The 27,636-nt window shown below is 45.2% G+C and overlaps 1 protein-coding gene across 1 annotated transcript in view; it reads right to left on the reverse strand.

The window, feature by feature from the left end:
- Positions 1-27,636, reverse strand: part of EPB41 (erythrocyte membrane protein band 4.1) — an 88,148-nt gene that overhangs the window by 17,067 nt on the left and 43,445 nt on the right. Inside the window, 13 exon segments of the mRNA XM_058423554.1 lie at positions 8,064-8,243; positions 11,209-11,271; positions 12,010-12,054; positions 12,169-12,225; positions 13,969-14,174; positions 19,947-20,119; positions 20,452-20,549; positions 21,341-21,493; positions 22,027-22,068; positions 22,070-22,115; positions 24,274-24,492; positions 24,949-25,024; positions 26,988-27,030. Of these exon segments, the coding sequence (XP_058279537.1) occupies positions 8,064-8,243; positions 11,209-11,271; positions 12,010-12,054; positions 12,169-12,225; positions 13,969-14,174; positions 19,947-20,119; positions 20,452-20,549; positions 21,341-21,493; positions 22,027-22,068; positions 22,070-22,115; positions 24,274-24,492; positions 24,949-25,024; positions 26,988-27,030 (1,401 nt within the window).

The raw sequence follows: 27,636 nt of genomic DNA on the forward strand, positions 1-27,636 counted from the left end.
AATTGTCACCGAGGGATGGGCAGAGCTCTCTCCCTCCCCTCCTCTGGTGATTCCCAGGCAGAGAGGAAAAGAGCGGGGGGGAAACCCGGCCGATCTGAGGTGCAGAAGGGGAGAGACTGCTGCCCTGGGCGGAATTCACATGGCCACTGCAGGCCTGGGCAGATTTACCCATCCCTGGCAACATGGAGCTTCCAAGGCCTAACCTTTATCTGATAGAGAAAAGAACGAGACAGAGTGAACACAGAAAAGACACAGCATGGAGTCAGGGGAGCAAGAGTGAAAGAACTGATAAAGATTATTAGACGGAGGGATTGAGGATGTGGACATTTTTAACCAGACTTCTCCAGTATAAACTATGGAGAAATGGACTGCTTCTTGTAATATCTTAATGTTGTCTGGGGGAATGCTGGTTCTAGTCAAAGCTGGGGATTGATATGATGGAGATTTAAGTGAGAATCTCAAAGCCCCTCACTCCTGGGGTAACAGGAGGTCTCAGCCTTTGAGACGAAGATGATTTTAGAGAGAAAGTGATTTGAAGCCCTCAGTTCCTAGGGTAAAAGGAGATCTCTCTTTTGAGATAGAGACAATTTTAGAGACAGAAGAGAATCCTTGTTTTGTACTAGAGGTAACATTCTTAAACAGTACCCCAGACACACTGAGAGGCCCATGAGTAACCAGGGGAGGCTGCTAATGGGTGGAACAGCACAATCTACAAAAAACTCCAGGCAGTTGCCGATTTGTGACACTGAGAGCCACAAGACTGTTTTTGTCTTGTGGTGAACATCTCCATAAGACTCTAGAGAGACTCCTCTTCCGAAGTGATGAAAGATTATGTTTAAATGGTGAAACTGACTGAAAATCACAGGTTGTGTCTCTCTCTGTTGTTTGTAAGAAAGTTAACATTTTGTTAAGGGAAGGAAAGAGCGTTTTGAAGTTTCATTTTGGTTTTTTGGGATTTCTTTTCAACTTTTCTTTTCCATTCTTTTAGTGTGTGTTAATAAAACTATTTGTTTATTTTTTAAGCTTGAGCCTGCTTTGCTTCTCCTGATCCTCTCCCACAAAAAGAAAGTAAACATTAAGACCACTACACTAAATTTGGCAAACAGAATTTGGTGAACATGAAACCACTACATTAATTGGTGTTTCTGCCTGGTTTTAACTAAAACCTCTACATCACCAGCTTGCTGGTCAACAAAATGCCATTTTCTGCAGTAGATCACATTGAAAAAATGGGATTTGTCTTGCCAATCTGGATGAGGTGACATGCTGCAGCTTCCCTGCAGGAGGGATAACTCAGCTCTCCATCACTCACAGCCTGGCACTGCACCAGCCAGGCTGAACAGGGTGTGTGAATCCCTGTGTCAATGGGTGCCAGTGTCGGGGCAGGCAGCCAAGAGCTGCTCGTGTTCCCAGCAAGTCTGTTCCTGAGGAAAATAGGAGTAAAGTACATGTACTGGTTCCTTTATAGATCCCCTGAGATCTCAGCCCTTAAACAGCACTAGAGCCAATCAGCTTTCCCTGTGCACAGGGATGACAGCAGGAATCACAAAATCCTCCTCTCAGCGCTGCATCCTGTGCTGACATCGCGGCAAAAGGGGGAAACCACAGCACCAAAGTTTAAAAGATACGGAATGTGTACAAATGGGTTAGAGAATGTGCAGGAATGAGACCTTATGTGGATTGCCATGGATTGTCATTCCCTTGCATCACAAGCAAACAGGGAAAAAAGCAGAGGAGGGACTGGGAAGGAGGCTGCAGCCCAGAGGGCACAGCCCTGGGGAGTTGGACAGATGAGGTTTCTGTGTCAGGAGGGATCATATCTACCTGGGTGAATATGGATAACTGGCCTCTAAACTGCCAGAGATATAGAAAGCATTTATTCAATTTCTTTATACTCTGCAATGATAATTGGTATATAATCCCAAAAATGTTCCTGAGCATTCTCAGAGTGTAAAGTTCCCAAGGTTTTTTGCTGATGACAACCAGCCTTACCTCAAGATTAAAAAAGAGAGAGACCATTAGAACTAAAGAGTTACAGAACTGATTAAAAGTGACACAGCCCATCTTTTATCCCGCTGGGATGAGACATCCTGAATACTATGGTTAAGGTTGCTCTGGGCAAAAAGTTTTAGACTTCACGTCCTTTGGAAATAGGTGACAGCTACAGAAACCATGGCTTTGCCAAAGCCACCAGTGTGGCTTCCACGTTCTTGTCACTGGATCAGAAATGCAGTAAACTCAGCAGTGCTCACCACAGCATCTCAAGCAGCGATCCTGAGCAATAGCTTTGGGAAGAAAGCACCTGTGTGTTCAATGTCCAGGAAACACAGACAGAAAATGGACAGAGAGATCCAAATAACTCCTATTTCTTCCCTCTGCACGCCAGGTGGGGGAGAACAAACAATCCCTGCTCTTCTCACAGCTGTTACCATATTGGGAAGGAGATGCAGGCAGGGAACGTGAGCCACAAGTATCCTGACTTCTTCCATCCTGCATTTTCTGCACAGCACATGGCACCCCAGCATTCTCCCACACCTCTCCTCTCCAGGGCCCATCTTAGTCTTCCTAAACTCTCCACCAAATACGCTGGTGTCCAAGTGCATTCCAAGGGATGCTCCAAGGATTCAGGGACACAGCCTGCCAACACTCTCCTTCACACCAGTCTACGCCTGGACAACAATCTTCAGACTTCCTAGTGCCAAAGGAGGAAGACTGTGTATTAAAGGCAGCGTATTAAAAAGGGAAGAGTATTTTCCAATGAAAAATCAGCATCCTCACAAAACGAAGTCCTAAAGGCACAAACTGGTGAACGAATCAGAGCAGGTTACAAAAGGAACCGGAAAGATTCCTGTGGGATTAAAACAAAGGGTTTCACTAGCAACCTAAGTTTCTGAGACAGTATTTAGAACTTCAACCTGTACATTGAGAGCAAAGGTGGCTCGAGTGGTCCATGACACCCCACGGACCCTCAGACCAGACAGCACATGCCATTTTTGCTTACTCCTTCAAGCTTATCTGCTAGCTTCCTAAATAACACTGTTTAGACAGATACAGATCTAGAAAGGATTACAAATATTTATAGGTATTTATATATATTCACATTTTAGTCCATGTAATAAAGCCCTGCTCCTTTCTTTTCCATGCTCCTGGAGCAGCTGCCACCACTGGTGACACTAGGGGATGTTCTCAGAGTGACCATGTCCAGTCCAATCCTCCAGCAGACACAGGAGAACACGGATTAGTGCTGAAAGGAGCAATGGGGGGCTCAGCTCAGCTCCATCATTACTATTTACAGAAAAGAAACCCCTTAGACACAAAGTCCCACCTTCCCTCCAGCTCACAAAGCAGCTCTGCTCAGTCCAGTTCGGCTGGAGCCTGCACAGCTCAGCCAGGATAACTTGGATAAATGGGAGCATCATCCAGACACTTACATTGTAGGCAATATACAACGACCAGCATGCAACAGTTTGGTTAAAGAAGTCAAAAACAATCGAGGGCTTTAACATTAGAAGTGTGTCCTGATGTGGCCAAGCCAACATGCCAACATAGGGAATGCTCAAATACCAGATAACACCATCCCTGTGACCTGAGTAAACATGCGTCAGTTAGTTCCACACAAATTAAATAAAACACATCCCAAGTGCACCAAGACCACCAGATTCCAAAAAAATTATTAATCTATGTTTACAAGTATCTCCTTGCAATGGGTTTTCTCCTATAACACTACACGTTTCTTGGATATGAGAACAGGGGTAGAGAGGGAAGCTGGGATACTTTGTCAAAGACTTCCCCTACTAGGAAATGAAAAGATGACCCTGTCCCAAAGTTAACAACAAGAGCAGCAGTGAGAACCAGCACTTTTTATTTAAATGCCAATCTGAGTTTCCTAGAAGTTAAGTGGTTATGGATTAGATTCCAATGTTCTTCCTAGAGAGTCAACTTCTTGTTGCCCACAGAGGCTGTGGATTCCCCATACCTGGAATTGCTCAAGGCCAGATTGGTCAGGACTTGAAACAACCTGGTCCAGAGGAAGGTTCCCTGCCCATAGCAGGGGTTGGAACAAGATGATCTTTATGGGCCCTTCCAACCCCAAACCATTCCAGGATTCTGTGATTCAGCAGATTCCTGTAAAGCCCCTTTTAGATCAGTGTCAGATGCTCTTCAGCTTGTAAGTATCTCACATTTAAAACAAGCTTAGAAGCAATTCTTCAGCAATTCCTATGGGAAGTCTTCAGGGGCTTGAGAAATCTGACTCTCCTCCCGTGATTTCCTCCCCATATCTGCCCTCCCACAGCAGTTGTGAACACAGTTAAAAGAATTTGCTTTTGCACCACAGGAAACTTCAGAACGGACCTGGCAATCCATGACCACTCCTGCAAGGTCCCATCACAGCCACACAAGGACATACAGCAGGATTAACATGACAGTCACAGGGTGTCCCTCCCTGGGACAGCGAACTACGGAGATCAAAGACCAGGACAAGGAAGATGCAGCAGAGACTACAGCCAAGAAATTCAGGAGCTTTGGTCTTGAGGTTTCAACATGACCCTGTTGCCACTCAGAGAAAAAGCAGCCACCAAACAGTCAGTGCTATGACCAGGAGAAAGGACATCATAAAGGGAATACGTGGAGAAGGAAAAATGCTAGAGTACAGCTGACACTTTTTGAGTGATTTCTGGTCTTCAGGGATTGCAATAGAAACCTTTGGAAGAGTTGCTTCACTTGCTGGCCGGGGAAAGGCTGTCTCAGTAGATATCTCCTGCTTTTTTAGTTTGTCTTCATCCTGTACTAACAGAGGCCGTTCCCGTGTCTGCTTTCATGGTAGAAGATCAAGAAAGACAGAGAGAGATGAACAAAAATGACAGATGGAAAGTGCCCAAAATGACACTTGGAGATGTGCAAAGCATTAGGGCAGCTCTTCCCAACATAAACTGCCCTGGGGAGCAGAGCCGCTGGTGGCCTGGGTCACACCAGCCCTGGAGCTACAGAACCATGTTCTCTCTGCAGAGCTCATCAATATCTGCATCAGGATCATGGGTGTTTGGTGCCTCGCAGAAAAGTAGATGCCCAAAACCTTCCAGAGTGTTTTGGAATTGGAATGATGAGAAAAAAGTTTGAGGCATTTGAAACAGGAATGGTGCAGTACAAAATGTGGTCTCTGACACCTTCCTAATCTACAGTGCCCTTAAAATCCAGCACCTGGATAATCCCACGGAACAGCCAGACTGCAGAGCAGACACAAAATACTTCTCCAAAGTTCCGACCAGAGTATCAAAATTTTGATTGGTTTAAAAATTCTGTTGAACAAGTGAAAAACTGTAAATCTTAGAAATCCCACGCATGGAACAGGCAGGGTGGCAGTAAGGAGCAGTGCAAACTCCTGGAATTTTGCGCTGTGTTTTAGCGTTTTTGTTTCTGGAGTCTAAGGAAGGATAAAAACCCAGAATGAGTAAATCAGCACACAGGACCATGCAAGGGCTTCAGCACCTCTGCTGAAGAAAGGAAAGATTATGGGAATGTTGCTGTTCAGTAACTCTGCATCCCTTTAGTTGGCCAGCCCTGGTCAAAACCAAATGTACTTAGGAGAGGAAAAACTTGGCTCTAAGCTCCCTCAGCTGAGCTAACCTCCGCTGGTCAGTGCGGTATTTTGGGACTGGTTCTTTGCACACCCCTAAGTGATGAGAATATGGGAGAAAATAGCTGGGAGACTGGGCAGCAAAAGAAAATATAAAATGCAAGAGTAAAATGATCGTTAAAACAACAACAACAACAACAACAAAAAAAAAAAAAGAAAAGAAAAGAAAGAAAGACAACATAAAAAGAACAGGGAACAGTTAAATTTTCAGAATTGCTTTGTCTCCAAATACACGGTTATATCGGTCATGCAGCTTTTTCGAACCAGCCATGCACCAAATTAAGCAAAATTGCAAGCTGCAAAAGCTGCAGCAGTGCCAAAGTCCTCTGGGTGTGAGTTATGAAACTACTTCATGTAGCCAAAAGAAAAACGTTATCCAGCAGCTGCTGTTGAGTTTTTGCTCGGTGCCATTGCAATAGCAGGTCTGGTTCAGAAGCACAGATCAGAGCAGCAGCTTTACCTCAAGCCCACCAACCTGTCTCTCTGAAGATGGGACAGTGACTTTCTTGACCTGGACACACAAAGCGTGTTAAGGTTCAGTTGTCTCATAATAAAACACAGGAATAGCAGAAAAGTGTCCCCTGGCAAAAAACCCCTTTGGCCACTAAAGCAGGGTGAAGGTACCATCAGGAACAGAAGCAATGGCTTTGCACCATGATTTATCATCTTTAATTACCATCTGATTTATGATCCTTCAACACATGCAGGTGAGGGCAAACTTTCTCCCCAGTCAGTGCCTGGAAAAATGCATTTCTGGAATTCATAGCAGGACATGGCCACTTCAGAGTGAGATCACTTCAAAGAGGACCAGATTAAGAAGGAACTTCCAGAAATGCAAAGCTAGGGCTGACACCAATTCTGCAGTGCTGCAGACCCACTGCAGCCTTAGGTGGAACAAGCCCACACCATTCAGTTACGGTGACCAGCAACCCTCCAAGGTCTCAGTGTGGTCACCTTGCAAGAAATTCTTCATAAAAACCACGAATAACATTCTTGAACTGCTGTTGTGGAGCTTGAGAGCCTCTGCTCTGTCCCACCCACATCCTAAAACCCACTGGGCACTGTGAGCAGGGCTCTGCTGCCCACATTCCTGGGGAATCTGCCCTGAGGCTCAGCCACAGAGGACAAAGTCTCTCCATGTGTTACATGGTAACCCCAACTAAAGGCTGCCCAGAGAAGCTGTGGCTGCCCCGGATCCCTGCAAGTGTCCAAGGCCAGGCTGGATGGGGCTGGGAGGAACCTGAGACAGCAGAACGCGTCCCTGCTATGGCAGGAGGGGCACTGAATGGGCTTTAAGTTCCCTTCCAATCCAAACCATTCTGAGATTCTCTAACAATCAACCCCGATTAAGTTCATTTTAGGGATCTCATTTTTCTAGCAGGCAAAAAAAGCCCTTTAGCTGTCCTGGCTTTACTCCAAGCTTTGGGGAGCCTGTAGTAAACTTGGTGTTAAACCCCTTTTACATGTCACAATAACCCTCCATCCACTGCAAGATTATTTCCTTATTAGTAAGTATCTGCCTTGTTTGAACATGAAATACTAGTTCATCTGCAGGCCTGGGGGAAGGAAGGGGAAAAACTGGACTTTCAATCAGGAGAGTCTTCAATTGCCACTACTAGCAGTCAGGATGCAATTTTTCTGTTGCAAGAAAAAATTGCATTTACTTCTTAAAAAACTGATTACCACAGGCACTAACTACAGTTCTACTCACAGGCTCCAAATCCGAACCAGTTACCACCAGTATGACACAGAGGTGTCTGTTAGCCAAGAAGAAACCAGTTGGTGACTGTTTTTTCCTTGAAAAATTACCTTTTTAAGGAATTTAGCAGAGAAACTGTGAGTGTATGTGGTTACTAACACACAGGAAGGAGGGAGATTCCCATCCTGTTTGAACAGCCCCGCTGTGGACACCCAAGGAGTCTTCTCAAAGCCTCCCCAGCAGATCAGCACCCGGAGTTCCTAATGCAAGTCTAAATTCAATGACATACCACATTAACTGGAGAATAAAGTGATTTTTGAAAAATAATCCCACAACAGTGCTTCTCCACTGGGTTATCTGCAATGTTATCTCTGAAGTAATTATTTAGGTCTTACGATTTGGGGTTTGTCAGGGTTTTTTCCACATTTTGGGGAGATCCAGGAATGAGCCAGTCCCCAAACCAGCCATGGGATGTGCTCCCTAGCATCACACTGACACCAGCACTAAGAAAAGCAGCATCAATACCAGTTAAGGAATTCTTACATCCTTCTCTACCAAAAAATCGTATTTTTAACGATACTACGACTAAAGCTTCGATTCTCTCAGAGAACATTCTACATGTTACAAGCCAATACCAACTATTAAAACGGAAAACAAGAAGGAGCTGAGGGGAGCTGAAGCCCATACTGCAGTGCTGCCCCTCGGAACAGCCCATGCCGAGGTACTCACTCCATCCACTCCCGTGGGAATCTGCCCGTTGACGTTGAGGCTTCGGAAAGGGGAGTGCGTGGACAAACGTTTGTCCCACTCACTCGGCCGAGGCTCTGGGACGGACTCCATGAAGTTCTTCTTCAACTCACTGATGTTGGCATGGTGCTTCTTTATCTCTTCCTGGGTCTTATCTAGATCCTATCAGCAAAAGGACAAGGTAAGTGAAAGGACACAGAGAGACTTGGGACTGCCTAAGCTGTGCTTAGCAAAGCTGCACTCAGCAGAGCTGCTGACAACTTCCCCAACTGTGCTCACACTGCAAACGCACAAAGGAAGCGTCCTCGCTCCACATCTTTGATTAACTGGGATAAACTGCAACTCTGGAATGGGCTCTCCTCCAGCAGTGGGACATGCCATTGGTTCATCTCAAGCTATGCCAAACCAGGTGACAGCTGAGCTGGAATAGCAAATGGATTTTCCCCAGAGAGGATTTTTTTAAAGTTGCCAGACTACGCTTCTTTGGGTTATTTAATTAAACATTTTTAAGTTTTGTGGGTTTGGTTTCTTTTCCCTCTGCTAGCCTGAGTATTTCAAGGTTTTAATAAAATTGATGATAAAGAAAATGCTTTCCCAATTTTATTTACTCTCTTCATACATGTTTCTCTTTTATCCTAGCAGAAATTAGCTTTGCTTCCAGAATATCCCCATTACCATTTTTTCCCCTCCCTCTCATCTCATCCCTCCAGGAGCTATCATAGGAGATTTTAGACTTCAAAAACAAAGATGAGATGATTTTTTTTTGAAAAAAATCAGACTGAAAATTCATTTTATGCTTGATCAATCAAGAAACTTCTGCTAAAATTTTTCATCTGGGAAAAGTCAGATTTTAACTTTGTGATGCCAGTTTACAGCATAAACACGCAGACTTCAAGGCAAGTCAGCTTCTTAAAAATAGTTCTTCCTTGCAAGCAAAAGAGAGGCTGTAGAAAGCTTCTGCATAAGCTAAACCAACTTTTCAGGACAGGGCCAAAAAGCAGCAAGACAGGGGGAAATCAAGATCAGTAAAAGCATCACCAGGATATTTCACTATTTTTGTGCTTTTAGTTGTTACTCAGCCCATTGATTTTAGAAGATGGGACAGCAAATGCATCCCTAAAGGAGGGCCCCACCAAAAATCTGCAATCCTGAAGCTCATGCAGGACCTACCACCCTCCCTCCACTGAGCTAAACCCCAAATGCCTCTTTAACAGTATTTACTCTTTTTAGCACAGTCCTGGGGGGAAAATAACAAATTCTGGATGCTAGATGGAAGTATAAAGCAAGTGCCTGATAGGCAGGAAAAAAAAAGCACAAATGAGTCTGCTGTGGACTCTGGGATAAATCCCTGACTGAAGGGTCCAAGAACCCTACAGCTACTCCTGGCTCAGAGAAGAGAGAACCACCTTGGCTTTCCAGCACTGAACAGGAGCAGGAACTGGGAGGGCTGGCAGAGGAGACAAAGACACGAGGAGCTATGTGGAGCCAGGTGTGGGAAGCACCTTGAGAAACCAGCTTGCTCAGCATCACCCTTTTCCTCCTGCTTTTCCCTTTCTTGCAGGAACCCCGTGCGTGTGGAACGTTAAAAGGCTTTCAAGTAAAATCAACAGGCAGCTTCAAGAGGGTGAGGTCTGCCAGGAAAATATCTGATCTGCCAAGTGCATGGATTAAAAACATAAAATGAATAAAGGGGGTGAGCTGCTGGGTCAGCCCTGTTGTAGGGGAGGGCTGGAGCACCTGCAACAGAACTGCGGTAAGGGAAGTGGGGAGGGAAAGGGCTTGGCGGCAAGTACTGCACTGACAGGAAAAAAGAGGTTAGAAGCAATGACAAAGCTCTTTGGGGTTGGGGAAGTGCAGCTGTTTGAGATGGGTGAAAAAGCAACAGGCATGGTCTTCAAAGCACTCCGGCAGTGGCCAAACTCCGCCTGTCGTGTGCAGACCCTTCACTTGTGACTCAAAGCTCTACTTTGTAGCAATCAGAACAAAACAAAACAAAAACAACAAAACAAACAAACAAACCACCAAAACAAAACAAAAATACACACACACAAAAAAACCCCCAAACCCAAACAACAACCCCCCACCAAAAAAACCCCAAAACAAAATAATTTCGAACATTCTGATGAGGAGAAGGCAGTTAGTATGCTCCACTTTCAAGAGATACCACCAGGGAAACCCTACAAACTGCTGGTGCTGCAAGTTAAGAGTAGAAACACGTAACACAGGACCAGAGTACCAGAAGCCACAAAACATCCTCCATAACAGAGTGTATTAAAGAAAATAAAATATATGATTGGCATGGTCTGTTCTGAGACTGAGCTTAGGTGAAACCAAGTGGAAAGGGCTCCCAAATCTAAAGGGAAGAGCTGTAATGTGGAAGGATGAGCCACTGAGCCTCTCTATCAGATGCAGAGTGACCTGGCATTGAGGCAGGATGGGACCCAAGGGTGGTGAGGTGCTGCAAGGCCAGGAAGGGCTGGGAGGAGGATGGAAAAGCTGCAAACACCACCACAGCGTCCAAAAGGATCCCTCCTGCCTGAAGCAACACAGATATTGTGGTGGCCTGGACACCACAGAGGTCATGATTTCACATGGGTTGGAAGGGAACTTAAAGTCCATCCCATTCTCCCCCTGCCCTGGGCATTCCATTCTCCCAGGTTGCTCCAAACCCTGTCCAACCTGGCCTTGGGACACTTCCAGGGATGGGGCAGTCACAGCTGGCCTAGGCAGTCTGCCCCAGTTTGTACCAACAGCTTATCCTGAATTTTGGCTGGCTTTCCCCCCCAGAAAATAATTTGCTTCAAGCAGTGAAAAACTGGTCAATGAGGCCCCCACTACAATCCTTGATCCCCTGAGCGGCCAGCAGGTCCCAGAGCAGATCTGAGCACTGCCAATCATGTATTTTGGGAAGGTATGAGAAAATGAAAGTCAGAAGAGGAAGAAGGAAGAAGGCCTGCACATCAGCATGTTTACTGTCACCATGCAGAAGCCTAATTAAAAAATCAAATCAAAAGGTCTTCCATGCAAGAGCATGCAAAAACAAAGGCAGCAGCAGAAGAGGAAGTTCAGCGCAGATGCAGAAGGTTTAGCAAATGCAACTCAAAAGAAGCTTCAAGTTCATACAAACCTCCAACATTAAATTGCTATGCCTGATATAAATGTTTTCACCATCTAGCCTCTTTGATCTCTTCTGTGAAAATGAAAGAAAAGGGGGAACAAAAGAAAACAAAAAAAAAAAGGCACAAAAAATTAAAACGTTGGTCTTGCGGGATTGATAAATCGGCAAATTAAAAAGTTAATTCAAGGTGGGGGGTGCAGCACTGTGGCAGCATGGGGTGGGAATTCCCACTGGGAATGGGGGTCTGGCTCATGGAGAATGGGAGATGCAATGTGTCCTTTAAAGAGACAGCTCCCAGGCGACCTTGGTGCTGGCCACAAAGAGACAATTCCTAGTTTTCTGTTCACCACTCCACATTCCTGAGAGATGCAGGCCCATCCCTGAGCTCCAGGCTGCACTGCCTGGGGGGACTTTTACAAGGTCTCAATGTGCACAGCAAATGCACCTTAACCACTTTCCCATCTTGGATATTTCCTTATTACTTGATCAATACCAAAAAAGCTTTGTCCTGATTTTTGTCCTGCAAAGCAGGCTACATTTAGTCTTGAACTAAATTTGTTACAGAGAACAAATTTCATAAATCAAACCAAGTGTGTTTCTTTTGAACATTCAGCATGCGTAACTTCAGCAATCAGGTTGTCTATGGGACAAAAAGCTATTCATTTCCAAATCGAGTATTTGATAGTTTAAAGAAAACCAACACCCTAACCCAAAGCCCAAGAAGAAATTGGAGCACTGTCTTTTTAAACAGGTCACAGGTGCATGAATGATAATGGCATATTTGGCTGGTGAAAGGGTAAAATGGCTAACCTTCCTCATTCTTATCAGCTCTTCCTCTTTTTCTGCAGGCTGCTGCTGTTGGGCGGTGATAAAAAAAAAAAAAAAAAGAGTTGTTGGTTCATTTAACTACATTGAACCTTGGGGGGAAAAAAAAGCGTGAGCAACCTAAACTGAATTATTAGCACAAACCTGGGGCTGGGCACCATTCGTGCTGGGGACTGTGACCTCAATGTGTGTTTTCCTCACCTACATTTAAGAAATAAATTGGTAAAAACATTTCTTGTTAGTAGATTTGTTTCAAGAAACCATTTAGTTTCCAAACACAGCTGCATAAAGTTGGTTTTGAACTGCTGGGGTAACATGCAAAAACCAACATGCAGCCCCGGGCAGGGGTTAATGACATGGCAGCTCCCCAGCACTCTTGTTAGTCAACAGCATGCTAAATAATTCCTCCAGCTTGAGAATTATTTGTATTTGAAACCAGTGCTCTACAGTGCTTCTGAAGAAGGGCTTCCCACTTGCATCAGCTTGGTCAGGCAATGTTTTCAAATGGCATTTGCAGCTGGATCTCCCAGTGAATATTCAAACAAAGCAACATGCTCAAATCAACACAGACCTTCCCAAAACCAGAAATTATTGGTTATATCACATGTATTACGTTGGCAGAGGCAATAAGAAGAGGCATAGCTACAAAACCAAGCCTAACATTACAAATTAGGTTCTTTCCAGTCTGCAAGTAGAGAGCCAAGATTGTCTTAACACTCTAAGGAAGTATTTTAGGGAAACTGGATTGCCAGGTACTCTGAAGGCAACAACATCAGTGGGTGTTAAAAGAAGTGCTGCAGCTCCATTGGAGAAACAGTAAATTTGGTACGTTCAAATCCACGTTTTCCTCCCACATCTACATTTAAAGGTGAAAAAAAATCCAATGTTTAAGCATTTAGGAAAAAAACAGTAATAAGTAAGATGGGATAAGTAAAATTTCCTCATTCTGTGTAACATGAGGGAGGGGAAGCAGCTGGACAAGAACAGCAGGGCAGGATCTCTGTGCTCTGATTCCTACCCCACAGTACCAGCCTGAAGTTCCCTTCAGGAGTTTCATGTAAAAATTACTGTTCACACAGGCCATGGAATTTTTGAAGCAACTGCCCTTTCTTCACCTCCCTCTCCAAACCTTAATTAATAGGAATCTTCCCTGGAGATGCTCACACAAAATGCACTGTGTGATACATTCAGAATTATGTGGTTCCAGCAATGCTGAGAACTGCTTAATTTTGGAGTAATGTGAAAATTGTGTCTCAAGGCAAACACTTCTGCTGCACCACTGCAAGGTCAGTAAGATCTGCTGAATGTTAAGGACACTGTAATATCAACAATAATTTTACACATTATTTTGACTTATTAGAACAGCAGACACATATCAACCCCAGCAAAGAACTCAGACACTTGTAGAAAGATCAGTGGTTAAAAATACTGAATTTAAACAATAAACTCCTCAAGGTCTCACCAGTGCCATTTTCAATTAGAGTTTTAGTCCAGTTTGCAGCACTGTATTACCAGTTCTCCCAGCAAAAGCCTATCAAGGTGAAAAACAAGCTGGGCTGCAGACCAGCTCCACTATCACAGATTTCACTGGAATTCCCTCCTGCTGGCATACCAGCAATCAGGGGGCACAGCCTGGCCATGGGTGAGCTCTGAACTCTGACTGCACGATCATATGCAGCTCTTGTTAGTGTTTTGAACCATCTGTCACCAGGCTGCAGCTGCTTTGACTACAACACCAAAACCCAGCTGCCCCTGGAGTCCCTTCTTCCACCTGGAATGTTACAGCTGGGATTTCCCTGGCACCCAGAGCCCTGTGCCTGCTTCCACCCAACACTGGGGAGATGGATAAAGCCCTCATCTCGCAGGATGGAGCTGCTGCTTTGGGGTGACTCCTTGAGTGATGCTCCAGCCCAGCTCTTCCCGAGAGACTCCACTCCGACCTACCCTTGAGGCATCCACCGGCTCCTTGGGTTTCTCTGGTGGAAATTCTTCATGTCTCACGTCAGATTTTGCTGTTTCCTTCCCTGCTTTAGATGTGGCCATGTCCTTCACGTCAGACTTAGCTGGGGCTGGCTCTGCAGGGTGGCTCTGAGCGATGGCCGGGGCTGAAGTGGGCCGGGGACTCCGCTCTGGGGTTATCACAGCCACTGCTGAGGATGGGGGACAGACAGGGACAAGGTTCAGAGCAGGTAACTTTTCAAAGGACTAGGCAAAGTCTTTCCAAATTACAGTGCTGTCATTTAAAAAGAAAGGGAGAAGGAGAAGGAGGATGAAAGAAAAGGGAAAAGAAATAAAATGTTGAGCAAAGCAGCTTGTGCATTTAGTATAAGAGAGTTGAGATTATTTTCCTTACGATTTAAAATAAAATCAAATAAAACCCCACACCAGATGGTTTACAAAAAGCAAGCTTGCACTCTGCAGAGAAGCCACACCAGAAAGGCAAATCTGTTTTTGACATTGTGCCATGGATTTCTGGGTCCTTCACACACAACTGACACGGATTCCACTCCAATGCAACTAGAAGACACAGCGTGAGGAGTTTTGTACTCATGGTCATCTCCTCAAGCAGAAACAGACGGCTTCTGGAAGAGAAACACAGGCTTTCCCCCCACCCCCAAAAAATAACCAGCAAGCATTGCTCTAGAAAACTTCTCAGCAACTTCCCGGTGGGTTTCAAAGCAGGCTGGGGCTGTGTGTCTGAGCTGGGTATCTTCAAGGCAGCACAGTGGGAAGATACCCAGCACCTCTAGCCAGTGACAGTGCAGAAATGAACAGCATGCTGCCAAAAATCATCTTTTCAGAGGATCACAGTCGTAAATACAAGCACTAGGTCCACATGAAATCAACTGCCTATGCCTTTCCTTCAATTCCTGATTTGCCAGGTGGTTGCCTGACCCCAAGGAAATATTCAAGCTAAAGCTGTGTGACAGAGCAAGCCCAAGTTAATTTCCTGTGTATACCTAGGGATACAATAAGCTATTTGGTTCTCCTGATGTTGGTTTTAGGGAAGTTTCACTACAAAGACAGCCTGTCACATAAAATAGTATCTCTGATGTGGTCTTATTCTCAAAATCATCGTTTGCAGCAGGATCATATTGTGTATCCTAGTCCAGCCAACATGAGGTCACTCATGTCCACCCAGTCAATCCTAGAAAATTTGCTGTTAAAATAAAAATTGTAGTTTCAAGCAGCTCCTTAGTTAAGAGGTTACCTGAAAAGGTAACAACATCTCATCTGTGTCTTAATAAAACATAGAGAGAAAAAGGTATCCATGTGGCCAAAAATGTACAAGGTGGAGGCAAAAGAAGAAATTTTTTTGTATCTCTGAACTTCCAGAGACCGGAATTACACTTTCAAGACAAACTCCTGGACACCACATCCTGTTGTAAACAACCTTAATACCCACCCCACCACTGCCAGCTCCACTCTCCCCGTGCTCCTGAGCACAGCAATTCATTTCTGTGACCCAGACAGTGTGTTATCCTCTTGGAAGGACAATCGGTGCTGTGTCCCAGCGTGTTCATGTCACGGAAGCAGTGACAGCCGCTGGCAAGGTTGTCCAGAGGTGAGATGGCAGGGATGGCTGGGGTGAGGAGGATGCTGGGAGTGCAAAGCTGTCATTGCGGTGGTACCTGACTCCTTTGGCAACGGCTCTAGTTCTCTCACCACCATCATGTTCTCTTCCTTCTCCTCCTCCTCCTCCTCTTCAATTGGGCTTATCTCAATACTGCCAAGATCACGTTTGGCTAAAAAAGTATGGATGTGTTAAAATGCCACCTTAAGGAGGAAGCAGCAAAGGAAATATTGCCACCAGTAAATCTGCAGGGCCATCTTTCTTGCTGCTGTCCCAGCGCAGCAAGACATGCAGGAAAAATGGTAACAGACACCAAGCTTCTCCCATGCCATCCAACGAGTTCTGGGCTGCCAGAACTTATATTTTAGTTACACTTTCCTGATTTACTTCCTTTGGCTACTTTGACACAATTTAAACATAGTAAAAAGCACTGAGATATTAAACATGGGTTGGAACTGGATGATTTCTAAGGTCCCTTCCGATTCAAACCATTCCAGAATTCTATGACTGATCACCATCACCATGGCCATCACCTCACCAACAGTCCCTACTGGGAGCAGAAAAGTCAGGATGCGGAAAAGTGCAGGAGGTGGATGAGAAAGGGCAGCTACAGCAGGAGATGGATGTGCTCGGGTCTGACACCAGCTGATAATCTGCTGCCATACATCCTGAGGAACACAGAATCGCAGAATCTGCTGAGTTGGAAGAGACCCACAGGGATCATAAAGTCCAATTTCTGCTCCTGCATAGGACATCTCAAAAATCCCACCTGGTGCCTGAAAGCATTGTCCAAATGTTCCTGGAGCTCTGGCAGCCTTGGGGCCGTGACTGTCCTCCAGTGGTTTTCATGCTAACTAAGGAAACATCTGATGTTCCCAGTTACCTCCCTCTATGGCTTCAATCTCCTCTTCCTGCAACAAATAATCAACTCTACTTTTAATTATGTTTAATATGAATCCGTCAGCAGCAGTGGTGTTGCTCTGACATCTTTCCCCAACTAGACAAGTAGCAGCTCCCTAGTGAAGAAATAAAATGGACTATCAGTGACCTCCAGCAGTCCCAGATCTCATAATTTGATTTCCAGGCACTGTATGCTCCTACAGCTCAGGGGAACAAACCTCACAAGAAGGGAGAGTATGGAAGATGCTTTAAGAGGCCACTGCACACTCATTTCCACACACAGCCAGGGCATGGCACCCCCAAGCACACCCAAAAAGCAGCACACAGCAAAGCCAGGGGTGATTATAGTGCCAACAAACACCACGCCAACCAGTGTAACCTCTGTCCTAGAGCACTGCATCACTTCACCCCAGCAGCAACAGCACAGGAGCCCCTGCCACCAAACACCACTGCGGCTGTACCTGACCGCGGCTGCACCAGCTCCGCTGACTTTGGCTTGACAACAGGAACCTTAACCACCTCTACCTTCTCCTCTTCCTCCTCTGCAATGGGTTTCATTTCAAAATTTTCAAGAGTGTGTTTGGCTAGAAAGAGGTTTGCATTTGTTAATGGGGGTTGGGGACCCACACAGACACACAATGGTCACCACAGCAAGGAGCGAGGAGATCCTTCTCAGTAGCTGGAACAGCAAGGAGGTTTGCAGGCAGCTCAGTAGTCATTTTCCACCACGGAACTGTGTGCCAGTCCTTCTAGCGCTGTCAGGCCCAACAGTGTATTGGATGAGAGGAGGAAAGAATACAAAAATAAGCTTTTTGGGCTCCTTGCCCAGGAAAGGAGATGTGGGACACATGAACAGCTCTCGAGCGTGGAACTAGGAAGGGCTCTGCCTGCAAAGTCTGGAGGGAGGCAGGTGCTGGCTGGCAAAATCCAGGAAAAACACAACCAGACAAAAACCTATCTAAAACCTAGCAGCTTTAATTAAATGTACTTGAGTGATTAACTTCAAATCTACCCTAGTGTCTGAAATTCCCCACCTTCTGCTTTTACAGCATTGGGCTTTACCCAGCAAAAGATGCCGATTAGTGAGGATTCCAGGAACACCCATGAAGGGGAAGTTTGCCACACTTCATGAAAACTTGATCTAGATACTAGAAAAGCAGTAATTCAGTCAAAAGTATACTGTAAAAAATTCTGGGTGAGAGGCGGGTACCCAAAGCATTTGCATGTGAATTATCTCCAGCCCTAACACACCACAGGTGGTGATTATCCAAGTGATGAAGACGGCCAATGTGTGCAACACTGCTGCTGTGACACACTTACTAGTATTCAAATGTGCTGTTGCAACTACACACCTCTTAAGGACATTCATATTTATTAACAGTACCTATCCTAAGAGAAATGTAAGTTCCATAGAGTAAAATGGATAGCATTTCTCAAACACCAAAAAAACCCAACCCAAAATGGCAAGGAGGTCCTGGGTTGAAGGACTTCAGAAGCTTCACGGGAAGTTTTAAGATTGAAGTTTGAAGTTTTCAAACCCATATATACAAAACTACCCACATTTCACAGAAGAGTTCTCAAGTGCCAGCACATCCTAATCTTTCCCCTACCTCTCCACAAGAACTGCAGTCTAATGAGCTGCAAGGTGGAAATTTAAGGAGCCTCCCAGAGCTGGGCTGTGTCTCCTCTCACTGCGAAACTCTTCTTGCCAGGAAATGAAAAGAGAAAGCCATCAGATTTGGTGAAAACTGGAAATTGTCAGGAAGAAGCATGTAGAGGATAGGAAAGGCACTGCAGAGAGTTTTTGCCATCACCACAGCTATACCTGGCTTCTCTCGGATCTGATCCGCAGGTTTTGGTTCAGGAACCTCAACCACCACCACCTCCTTGTGCTTCTCTTCCTCTACGGTTTTGAACTCAACCTTTTGGGTCGCACGTTTAGCTGAAGAAATGGGGCACACGTTAACAACCGCCCGCACGGCCAAGGCGCAGACGTCAAGGGGGCAGGAGCGTCCCATTCCCAGGCTGCTCTTTTCCAAGCTCTGACACCCAGGTGTAGCACTGCAGCTGCGATTTCTCTACTCATCTGGGGTCATAATGGCATGGCTGACAGACAAGCAGCAGTACAGGTCCCCTCTCTGCTGTACACCATGCCTGAGGAACTTCGTATGCCCAGACTTCAGAGAAGCTGGAATTTGGCTTTGCTGCCTTATGGAGCTCGAACCTTCCTTTTCCTCCAGCTCCATGACACAAAACTCAGGCTCGGGATGTCACTGATGACACCTGATGGAGCAGGGACAGCCTGGCTGCTGCTGGCCATGGACTGCTGAGCAGCTCTGGTCCCCCCAGGCTGCAGCACAAACTCAGTGCTCAAAGCAACATGGTCCCTGCTCCATCAGGATGCTCCTCTTTCCCTGGATCCTCACAGTGCACAGGGATCATCTCTTTCCCTGGATCTTACTGTGATACAGATCACATGGACCAAACTTAGGCATTCCCTCTTCCATGCCTCACCTCCTCTGTTGCTATCTATTTATTTTAAAAATCTCAGGGATGAGCCCATCTGACTGACACACCTCTACTTCAACCTGAACACAGCTTTAAAAGACACTGAAAAAGTTTCTATTGTGGCAAAAAATCTCCCCCTCATGTAAAACTATGGAATTTGAGAAGAGATATAACACAAAACACAGAATGGCTTCACTGCTGATTTTCTAAAGGAAAATGCTTTGAGATCAAATGAAGAAATACCTTTACAAGCAGAACTTTGCCAGAAGCCTTCAGCACCCACCTACATTCTTTTCATCAGTCAGTTCTGCTGGGACCACCCTCGGTTTGCATTTTTGTATTGGGTCTGGCTGAGATGGAGTTCATTTACCAGTAACAGCCCTCACAGTGCTGTGATATTGAGATAAGGATAAAAACTGGGAGAGGTAACAGGCAAAAGTACTGAGCAATGTTAGAGAGCAGAATGATCATGGGGAATCCTTGCTGTAATTGTGGTGAAGCCAAAAGGAGTGGATTAGGTGTATATTGTCCACTTCTGTTCTGTGTTGTGACCATTCTGTAGGTTTTTGTAGGGGAAATTTTTGGATTGGTTGGGTGATTTTGTTGATGTGAATGAAGGTTGTGTGATAAATAAGAATTTTCTGAGTTGGAAGGGATCCATCAGGATCACAGAGACCAACTCTTAAGTGCATAGCCTATATGGGGAAGAAGCCTATCCTCATGGTGTTATCAGCACCCTGCTCTAACCAAGTGAGCACCAATTCAGTCTCACTACAGGCACATAATTCATAAACGTGTAAGGAGCAGGAACAAGGTTCTGTACTACAGGGACCAGTTACATCAGTGTTTCTGCACAGCAGGGAAGCCAGGTGTTCTTAAGGAGTACTTCAGCATCCTGTGATTCCAGAAGGGAGAGAGAAGACAGCAGGGACTGACTCACCTCCATCGAGGCTCCTGGACGCTCTCTTGCTGGCCGTGCGCTCGAACTGGGGCGCGGGCCGGTCAATCAGGGCGCTCGCCTGCCGCGTCTGCGCCTGCGTCCGACCGCTGTAGCGGAACTTGGAGCCCAGCGCCAGGAACCTGCTCTTCGGGATGGCCTCGGTGGAAGTCAGCCTGAAAGACACGCATAGATTTAAAAATCACACCTCCAGAGCCACGGGCATGTGAAAAGGAATTAAAATAGAAATTAAAGGAGTCTCTTGCATCACTTGGCCAAGGAAATGCACAAACTAATGATGTCTTACATCTACACAACCCCAGGATCTCTGTCTTACTGGTCTTACAAAGCAGAACTTGCGTAACAATTTACTGCAAAATCAACACCTACTGTCCCTGCAACTATTTCTCTCCCATTTTTCAAAAACGCTAAGGAGAATGTTCATTTTCAATAGTAAAAATTCAAGTGCTAAGTTACTCGGGGTTAGGCTACTGTTCAGAAAACCCACCTGAAGAAGGTGTGATGTTCAACACATACTTTCCACAGCTTCTTTGCTGCCCGGTAGCTTGGTAGCTTGAATCCAATTGTACTTTCATACTGTTCTTGCTGTGGAAAACACAAGTTATTTAGGTATAGCAGGAAACAAATATGGCAGAAGCCCAGTCCCCAGCCCATCACCCTGGTCTGCTGTGACACACACTGCTCAACTTGCACCACAATGTGCAGCAGGACCTCAGGTCACAAGAGAGGGCTTGGCCACGAGCCCAGGCATCCCTCAGGATGTACTGGGATTTGCAGAGCAACATGCCATGGGTTTATCCCCCCCTGCCATACTGCCCAGCTGCGGGTTGAGGTCAAACACTGACCTCCATGCAAGGCTAGGTCATGGCAGTGAAAGCAGGAGAAGGAGGAAGAAGAGGAAAGAGGTGGATCCCCATAGTAGCCTCTCTCCCTTCTGTAACCAGGCTGCTCCAGGGATTTCCCCATTCATGAGAGGCAGCACCAGTGCATCCATTCCCTGCTTCATGCACTTAGGTGAAACGCTAATTCTAATTTTTAATTATTCTCTTTGAATGAAAGCAAGACAAGGAACCATTGTCTCGTCCCGTTTCTAAAAAATTAATTAGCGCTGCCTCAATTTCATCTGTCAACCTTCCAGGCATTTCCCTGGATGCAGGGAATCCCCAGTGATGCCAGGAGGTGGTGCTGGATGACGCCTTGTGACACTGCCACCAGCTGGCTTGCAGCTCCAGCCGGGATCAGACACCCCGATGCCAAAGGCTCCCGCAGGGGAGAGCCTGACCCCGCAGCGCCCTGTTCCAGTGACACACACACACACAGAGCGACGATCCCAAGGGAAAAGGAGCAGGACAGGAGCTCACAGGAGCCAGTCATACCTCCCCTGGCCGAATCTTTATGAAGAAGCTGCTGCGTTTGTAGGAAATCTTCAAGACTTTGGGCCATGGGAAGCGGTTGATTCTCAGCTTATCTTTGTAAACAAGAAGGCCACTGGAACAGACTCCCAGAGTGATATCCACTCCTTCCAAGTCCTGGGAACGCAAATGAGGATTTAAGCAGTGTCAGGTTTTTGAGTTTCATGTCAACAGCTACCTTCCAAACTACCCCTCTGATCTTCCCATAAAAATTCACCTCCCCACCACCCAGACCCCAGCTCCACAGCCATCCTTTCTTTTCTTTCATGCGTTTCCTGATGACCTCTTCCCTCCTGCTGATCTCTCCTGTTATGCTGGTTGCCCAAAGGGCTCATCAAGAGCCCAGCCTGCATTTCCTGGAGCACAGAGACTCATGTGGCAGGGAATATATACTGTGTTTTCAGTCACTCAGAACAAGGACCTGTCTATACAAGGAGCTTTGGAAAGTTTTCTGTGACATATAAATAATAAGCAACCACAAAGAATCACTTCTCTTGCGGGAATGCTTGAGGCATTCCTGTTGTATATCTGTATTTCCATACTTCCTCTCTTTCTAACGGAGCTTCCCAAAACAGGTAAACTTGCCCCTGCAAGGGAAGGATAATCAAATTACAAAATCCACAAGTAGGTGCACACAGGCTGGCTCTCACCTTGGCTTGGTGAAGGTCGACTCCATACATAGACAGTTTTTTTTGCATTCTCAAGAAATTCCAGGTCTGCTTGGGCTGGAGTCATGGATCTGCAGAAAAGGAATGGGCTCGGTATTCTCAACACTGTTGCTTTTAAGAGGAGACTGATCAGACTTCATGAAAGCCATTAGATTTACTTTTGCTTTCAATACAAACAAATCTGTGCCCAGATGATGAACTATGAAATCACTCTGCCTGCCCAAATTTGTGCTTTGAGACATCCCAATAACACAGCCGCACTTCATTCCTGTGAAGCTGTATATGCATTAGAGAAGGAAGTGAGGAAGAGCAGTAAGAGGACAAAACTTGATTCAGCAGAAGAAACCCATCTGAGCAAAAGGGGATCGGTCCTGTCCCCCACAGACCTGCTGCCTCCGGACCCAGCTATTGTTCTCCAACCAAACACAGAGACAGCTGAAACCACTCAGCAGATTCCAGCCAGGGGACCAGATGAATGAGGGGTTTTCTGGGAACAGATGGTGCCCTGTCTGCAGGAGAGGCACAATTTAACAAAGACACCCTGATAATGAAGGCCATTATCAACGTTATTGAAGTGTCCCTGTTAACAGTTTCTGGTGTATGAGGTACATTAACAGCTCTGCTGGGAGAGGATTCAGCTGCACACATTTCATTTTCTACCCTCTGATGTCTTCCTTACTGAGTGCTCACATACATCTTGTGTGCAATGTAAATAGAGGCTTGAGTGGCAGGAGACAGAGCAAAGTCCACTTCAAGGACAATCTTGGCAGAAAGCCTCAGGAGCAGTCACCAACTTGATATGTACCCTGTGCTTTGCACATACAGCAGCAAGAGCTGGAGCACGGTTTAGCAGAGGTTTCCCAGGAAATGTCCAAAGAACACACGGATGTTACACTTGGGGACACAGTTCAGTGGTGGGCTTGGCAGCGCTGGGTTAATGGCTGGACTCAGTGGTCTTCAAGGTCTTTTACAACCTAAACAATTCCATGATTCTCTGATTCCCACTGAAAATCCCCTGAAGTTTAATGTTCACAGAATATGGACCAGAGATTAAATGAGGATGTGTTGTTTTCTCCTGCACATGCAGACAGATGAAATATAACTACATCTTGTACCTTGAAGTTTCCTTCTGATGAAGCCATGAATAATTCAGCACTGTGATCCACCACTTCTAGCACAGCAAACAGCCTTTGACACCAAGTCATAAAGCTTGTCAGAGGCCCAGTACTTATTCTCCCTCATGTCCTCTCAGTGTAAATGGATGGGAATCAATTTAAAATAACTGATTAGCAGGCTCGAGTGAGGTGTTGAGTGGTCACAGCCAGGGCCCACATCCACCCTTCCCACTGTGCTCCAGTTTTTTTTTTTCCCATCTGCCTGTAAGAAATATGCAGATGTCTTTGCTCCATCTTTTCCTTTCTAGGAAGATACACCCAAAGTAAGATGATTAAGAGGTTTAGTTACTGTCACCCTTGAATCTGATACCAGGGAGACACCCAGGAGCTGTCCAACCCTACCTGAGCCAGACACCCCTGCCCAGGTCATGGCTGCACTAGGAAACACAGGTTTGTAATTCCTGGATCATCTGGAACCTTTTCATATTAGGAAATGAATGTTACTCACTAAATGTGGTAGAAGAATACTCCAAACAGGCTATAGGCTAAAGTGTGTAAACAGAGAAAGTAGTCTAACTACAGTCCACTATTACCTAAATTCCAAAGAAATATATTAAAAAAAGGCAAAGGGCAAGGCGAAAACAAGTAAATTTTGCATTTGCACATGAACTAAACCCCACTTTCATGGCTACTCTGTGAGAAAAAAAAGCACTTGTTAATAAACAACTGCAAGACTTCCGATCTGCTTTCTAAAAACCTCATTTCTTCTTCATGCAGGAAAAAAGAATTTCTGCTTCTAGAAAGATTTTGTCCTAAGTATTAGATTTTTTGTTAAAAGTTAATGTTTATAGAATCATCATAAAATCACAGAATGGTCTGGATTGGAAGAGACCTCAAAGATCATTTTGTTCTACACCCTCCCATGGGCAGGGTCAGCTTCCACTATCCCAAGTTGCTCCAAGCCCCATCCAACTTGGCCTTGAACACTTCCAGGGATGGGACATCCATGAGTTTTCTGTATCTCACAGAGGTGGGGAGAACACCAGAAAATCCCATTATTTCCCTTATTTCATGCTGCTGTGCACGAACAAGTCCACCAGCTGCTGTGCCTTACCTATAGGTTTTATGAAGCTCCACAACCTTTTCTTCAAGCTCTTTTGTCTGGTTTGGGGCCAGTTTGAACTCACTGATGTAATCTGGGCCATGGAGATCAGGATCATAGTCTCCCAACTCTGACTGGACCGTGTAGGAACCCAGCAGAGCCAAGGTGGCAAAGGAGCAGGGCAGCCGCCCTGTAAGGATGTCCTGTCTAAGCTGCAGACACAGGTAATACCTGCAGGCAGAAAGGAGAATACTATTCACAGAGAACAGAGAGAAATTTATTCCTTTGAGGATCAGTCTCTTTTTTCATGCCATTCATGAACACATGACAATGCTTGTTTCCAATTTTTACTTATTCCCAAGTTAAAGAGCACGGAGGACTGGGGGATTCAAGGTTACCTCCACTCTGCAAAGGGAGTATAGGACACTATGACCAGATCTTTGCTTTAGGTAAGAATTTAGTTTTCTATACAAACACGCACATGGCAGAGCTATAAATGTCACTGCTTTACACGTGAACTCCAGTGGAGAGTGCGAGCATCCTCACATGCACTAAAAGCAAACCAAACCCCCTCCAAATGGTGAAGACATCTGATCTCCTTGCTGAAGGAGGGAAAAACACCCAAATATGAAACATCTCTATTCCATATTCAGGAGAACATGGCCACAGGATTCCCAGGTAACTCACCTGGTGATGTCCTCTGTTAGCTGGGCAGGATCTGGCGGATAAAACTTGACATTGAAGGTAAAATCCCAGGGGCCTCCTGCAATGACAAGGGAGAGCTTGAGAAAAATAAACACACCAGGACAGCTTTGTGATGGCCAGTTGATATTTAAAAAAGCTGGGAATATCCAATCTGATCTTCAGAATTTAGCAGATGCAACACTGATTTGATACTGCTCACTGCCACAGCTGGCTGAAGCTTCACACCTGTGTAAGTGTTAAGATGCGATTTCATTCACAGCACGTAAGAAAAGCAGGAGAAAAAAAGCAAGGCATGGAAAATCACCTGGGTTAACCACAACTTGTGATTAATTTTTGTGGCAAAAATTAAATTCATTGTTAAGAAGCTCAACAACTGACATGTTTTTTTCATTGACTGAAAATGGATTCATGAAGACAGGTCAGGCATAGGCTATAAATTAATGTATTAGGATTGGTTTACTGCCTAACCCGAATTTCAGAGTTCAAAGAGGGCTGTGCTAAATCACCCCTCAGCCTAATGCACTGGGATCAGGTGGTCAGACACATCTTAAATTTAGCCCAACACAAGAAGCAACCTCTGGATGAAGACAAAAAGCACCAGGATAGGAAAAGCTTTTCAAGTCCAGACCTAATTGCGTTAATACAGTTTGTTGCAAACCTTGTATAAAACCATTACAGACATTAACTGAGCCAGAATCCACATAATCACACATAGAACTGGCATTATATGTGATATGGACAGCCCAGACGACACAGCTGAAGCAGCAACTCTCTCTTTTTCCTTGAAAATAATCCCATTTCCCAGTAGAAGATAGCCCTGACTGAGTGATTCTCATAGTTACATCTCCCCATGCTGTGCCCTTTAACACTAGCTCAAAATAAGATTTATTTCAGAAAGAGAAGATATACCCCTGCACTTAACTTGCTCAGACATTTATCCCAATCTCACACTGGGAACAGGGGGAATGGAGCATCCCTGGATTTAGTTCTTATGCAATGCCGTAACTGGGATTAAACACAAGGCATGTTGTTTTCATCACACACAGTTCAAAACAAGTGATTCCAAGGTGACAATGAAGAGAGCAGAGGTTATGTAAACCAGCACACACTGGTGTCCAGATGTTCGTATGTACATGCAAAATACCTTCACCTCAAGTAAAATCAAGTAATTTGCCATTTAACCCGTCCCCAGGGGACCAGATTCCACAGCAGGCTGCTGTTCTTTACACTCACTAGATGAATTTTATGGATGGAGCTGCTCCTGCCCTTCACATGCACCCTGCTACTGATTCCAAGAGAAGCTGCTAAGACCAGGAGCTTTCCCTACTCCACAGTCTTGCGTTTCCCCCCTAACCTGAATTTAATGACACACATTGTCCTATGCATCCCACCAAAAGCATCCCAAAACCAGTATTTTCCTTCCCAAAACTTCCAAAGCAGTCAGACTTGCTCCCAAGAGAAAACAAAAGACTCTAAAACATATTTAATTTTGACACTGCCTTCATCTTGAACTAATTCATTGCTAGCAGACCTTAAAACACAGCTTGAGAGAGCATCTGGTATTTGAGCTGATGTTTCCCAAAGCCTTCTTTTTTATCATTCCAGCGCCGCTGTTTGGACCCCAAACAGCCTCAGAGTTCATAAAACCTTGTTCCACCATACAATTCTGCTAGGAGTCTCCCAACCACCTGTGGGATTTCAGAGGTTCCCACTGACACCCATTTTCCCATCCTCCAGCAAGGAGCACATCCCCATTTCAGCACTGCTCTGACAGCGTGGCTTTGCTCAAGGCAAACACACCCCAAGCTGTTTCACCAAGGAAATGACATTTTTTCCTAAATTTAGAGCACCCCTAAGACCTTAAGAAGGACAGAAAGGATGCATAGACTGCTTCAACCTGTGCTGATCCCTGCCAGCCACCTTCACTTGACCTCTCCCGATCCCTGGGCCCCCTGGATGGCTCACCAAAGCCACACTGGGAAAAACCACAACCTCCCACATGATAAATTCAATCTACTTACCATGAACCTGCTTTTTTATTTCTTTGGCAGGATCCAGCCACGTCTGTAAGAGGATAAAAACATTCACAGTTAACCAGACATTTCAGAAACACCACAGAAAGCTGAAAATTGCTAAAAATACAGGGGGGAAAAAAAAGCAAAAAAAAAACCAAAAAAAAGAAAAGGACAATACTTGACACAAAGGCAGCCATGGAAATTGAAGAGATGGTGCATTTTTCACTACTTTTCCTCCAGACTGTGGTCTCAATGTGTGTATTTCCAACCATTCACCTACCAGGGACTCATAAGGGAGGCAGGAGTAACAAGGGGAAAAAATAAAAGCAGATTATCAGGGTTGCAAGAACAGAGCAACAGGTACAGCCACAGCCACATCCAGCTACCAGGGGCACTTGTACAACACATTTTTTATTCTCCAGAACCTTTAAAAATAGGTAAATAGGATGGATAAATTGATTTTAAGCACCCTGTCTCCTTACTTACCCTATTCAGATCAAAGATCACCAAGACCTTCTATTATTAGCTATAGTTTTCAACGACCTAATTGCTGAAATCCAAGGAAAAACACCCAGTTCCTGAGTAAGGCTGGAATTTTTTACAGGAGTGTGACATAAGCTTCATTTCTTTTAACTATGACTCAAGTTTCTAGTAA

Source organism: Hirundo rustica, chromosome 25 (assembly GCF_015227805.2).
Source record: "Hirundo rustica isolate bHirRus1 chromosome 25, bHirRus1.pri.v3, whole genome shotgun sequence".
Taxonomy (NCBI): domain Eukaryota; kingdom Metazoa; phylum Chordata; class Aves; order Passeriformes; family Hirundinidae; genus Hirundo; species Hirundo rustica.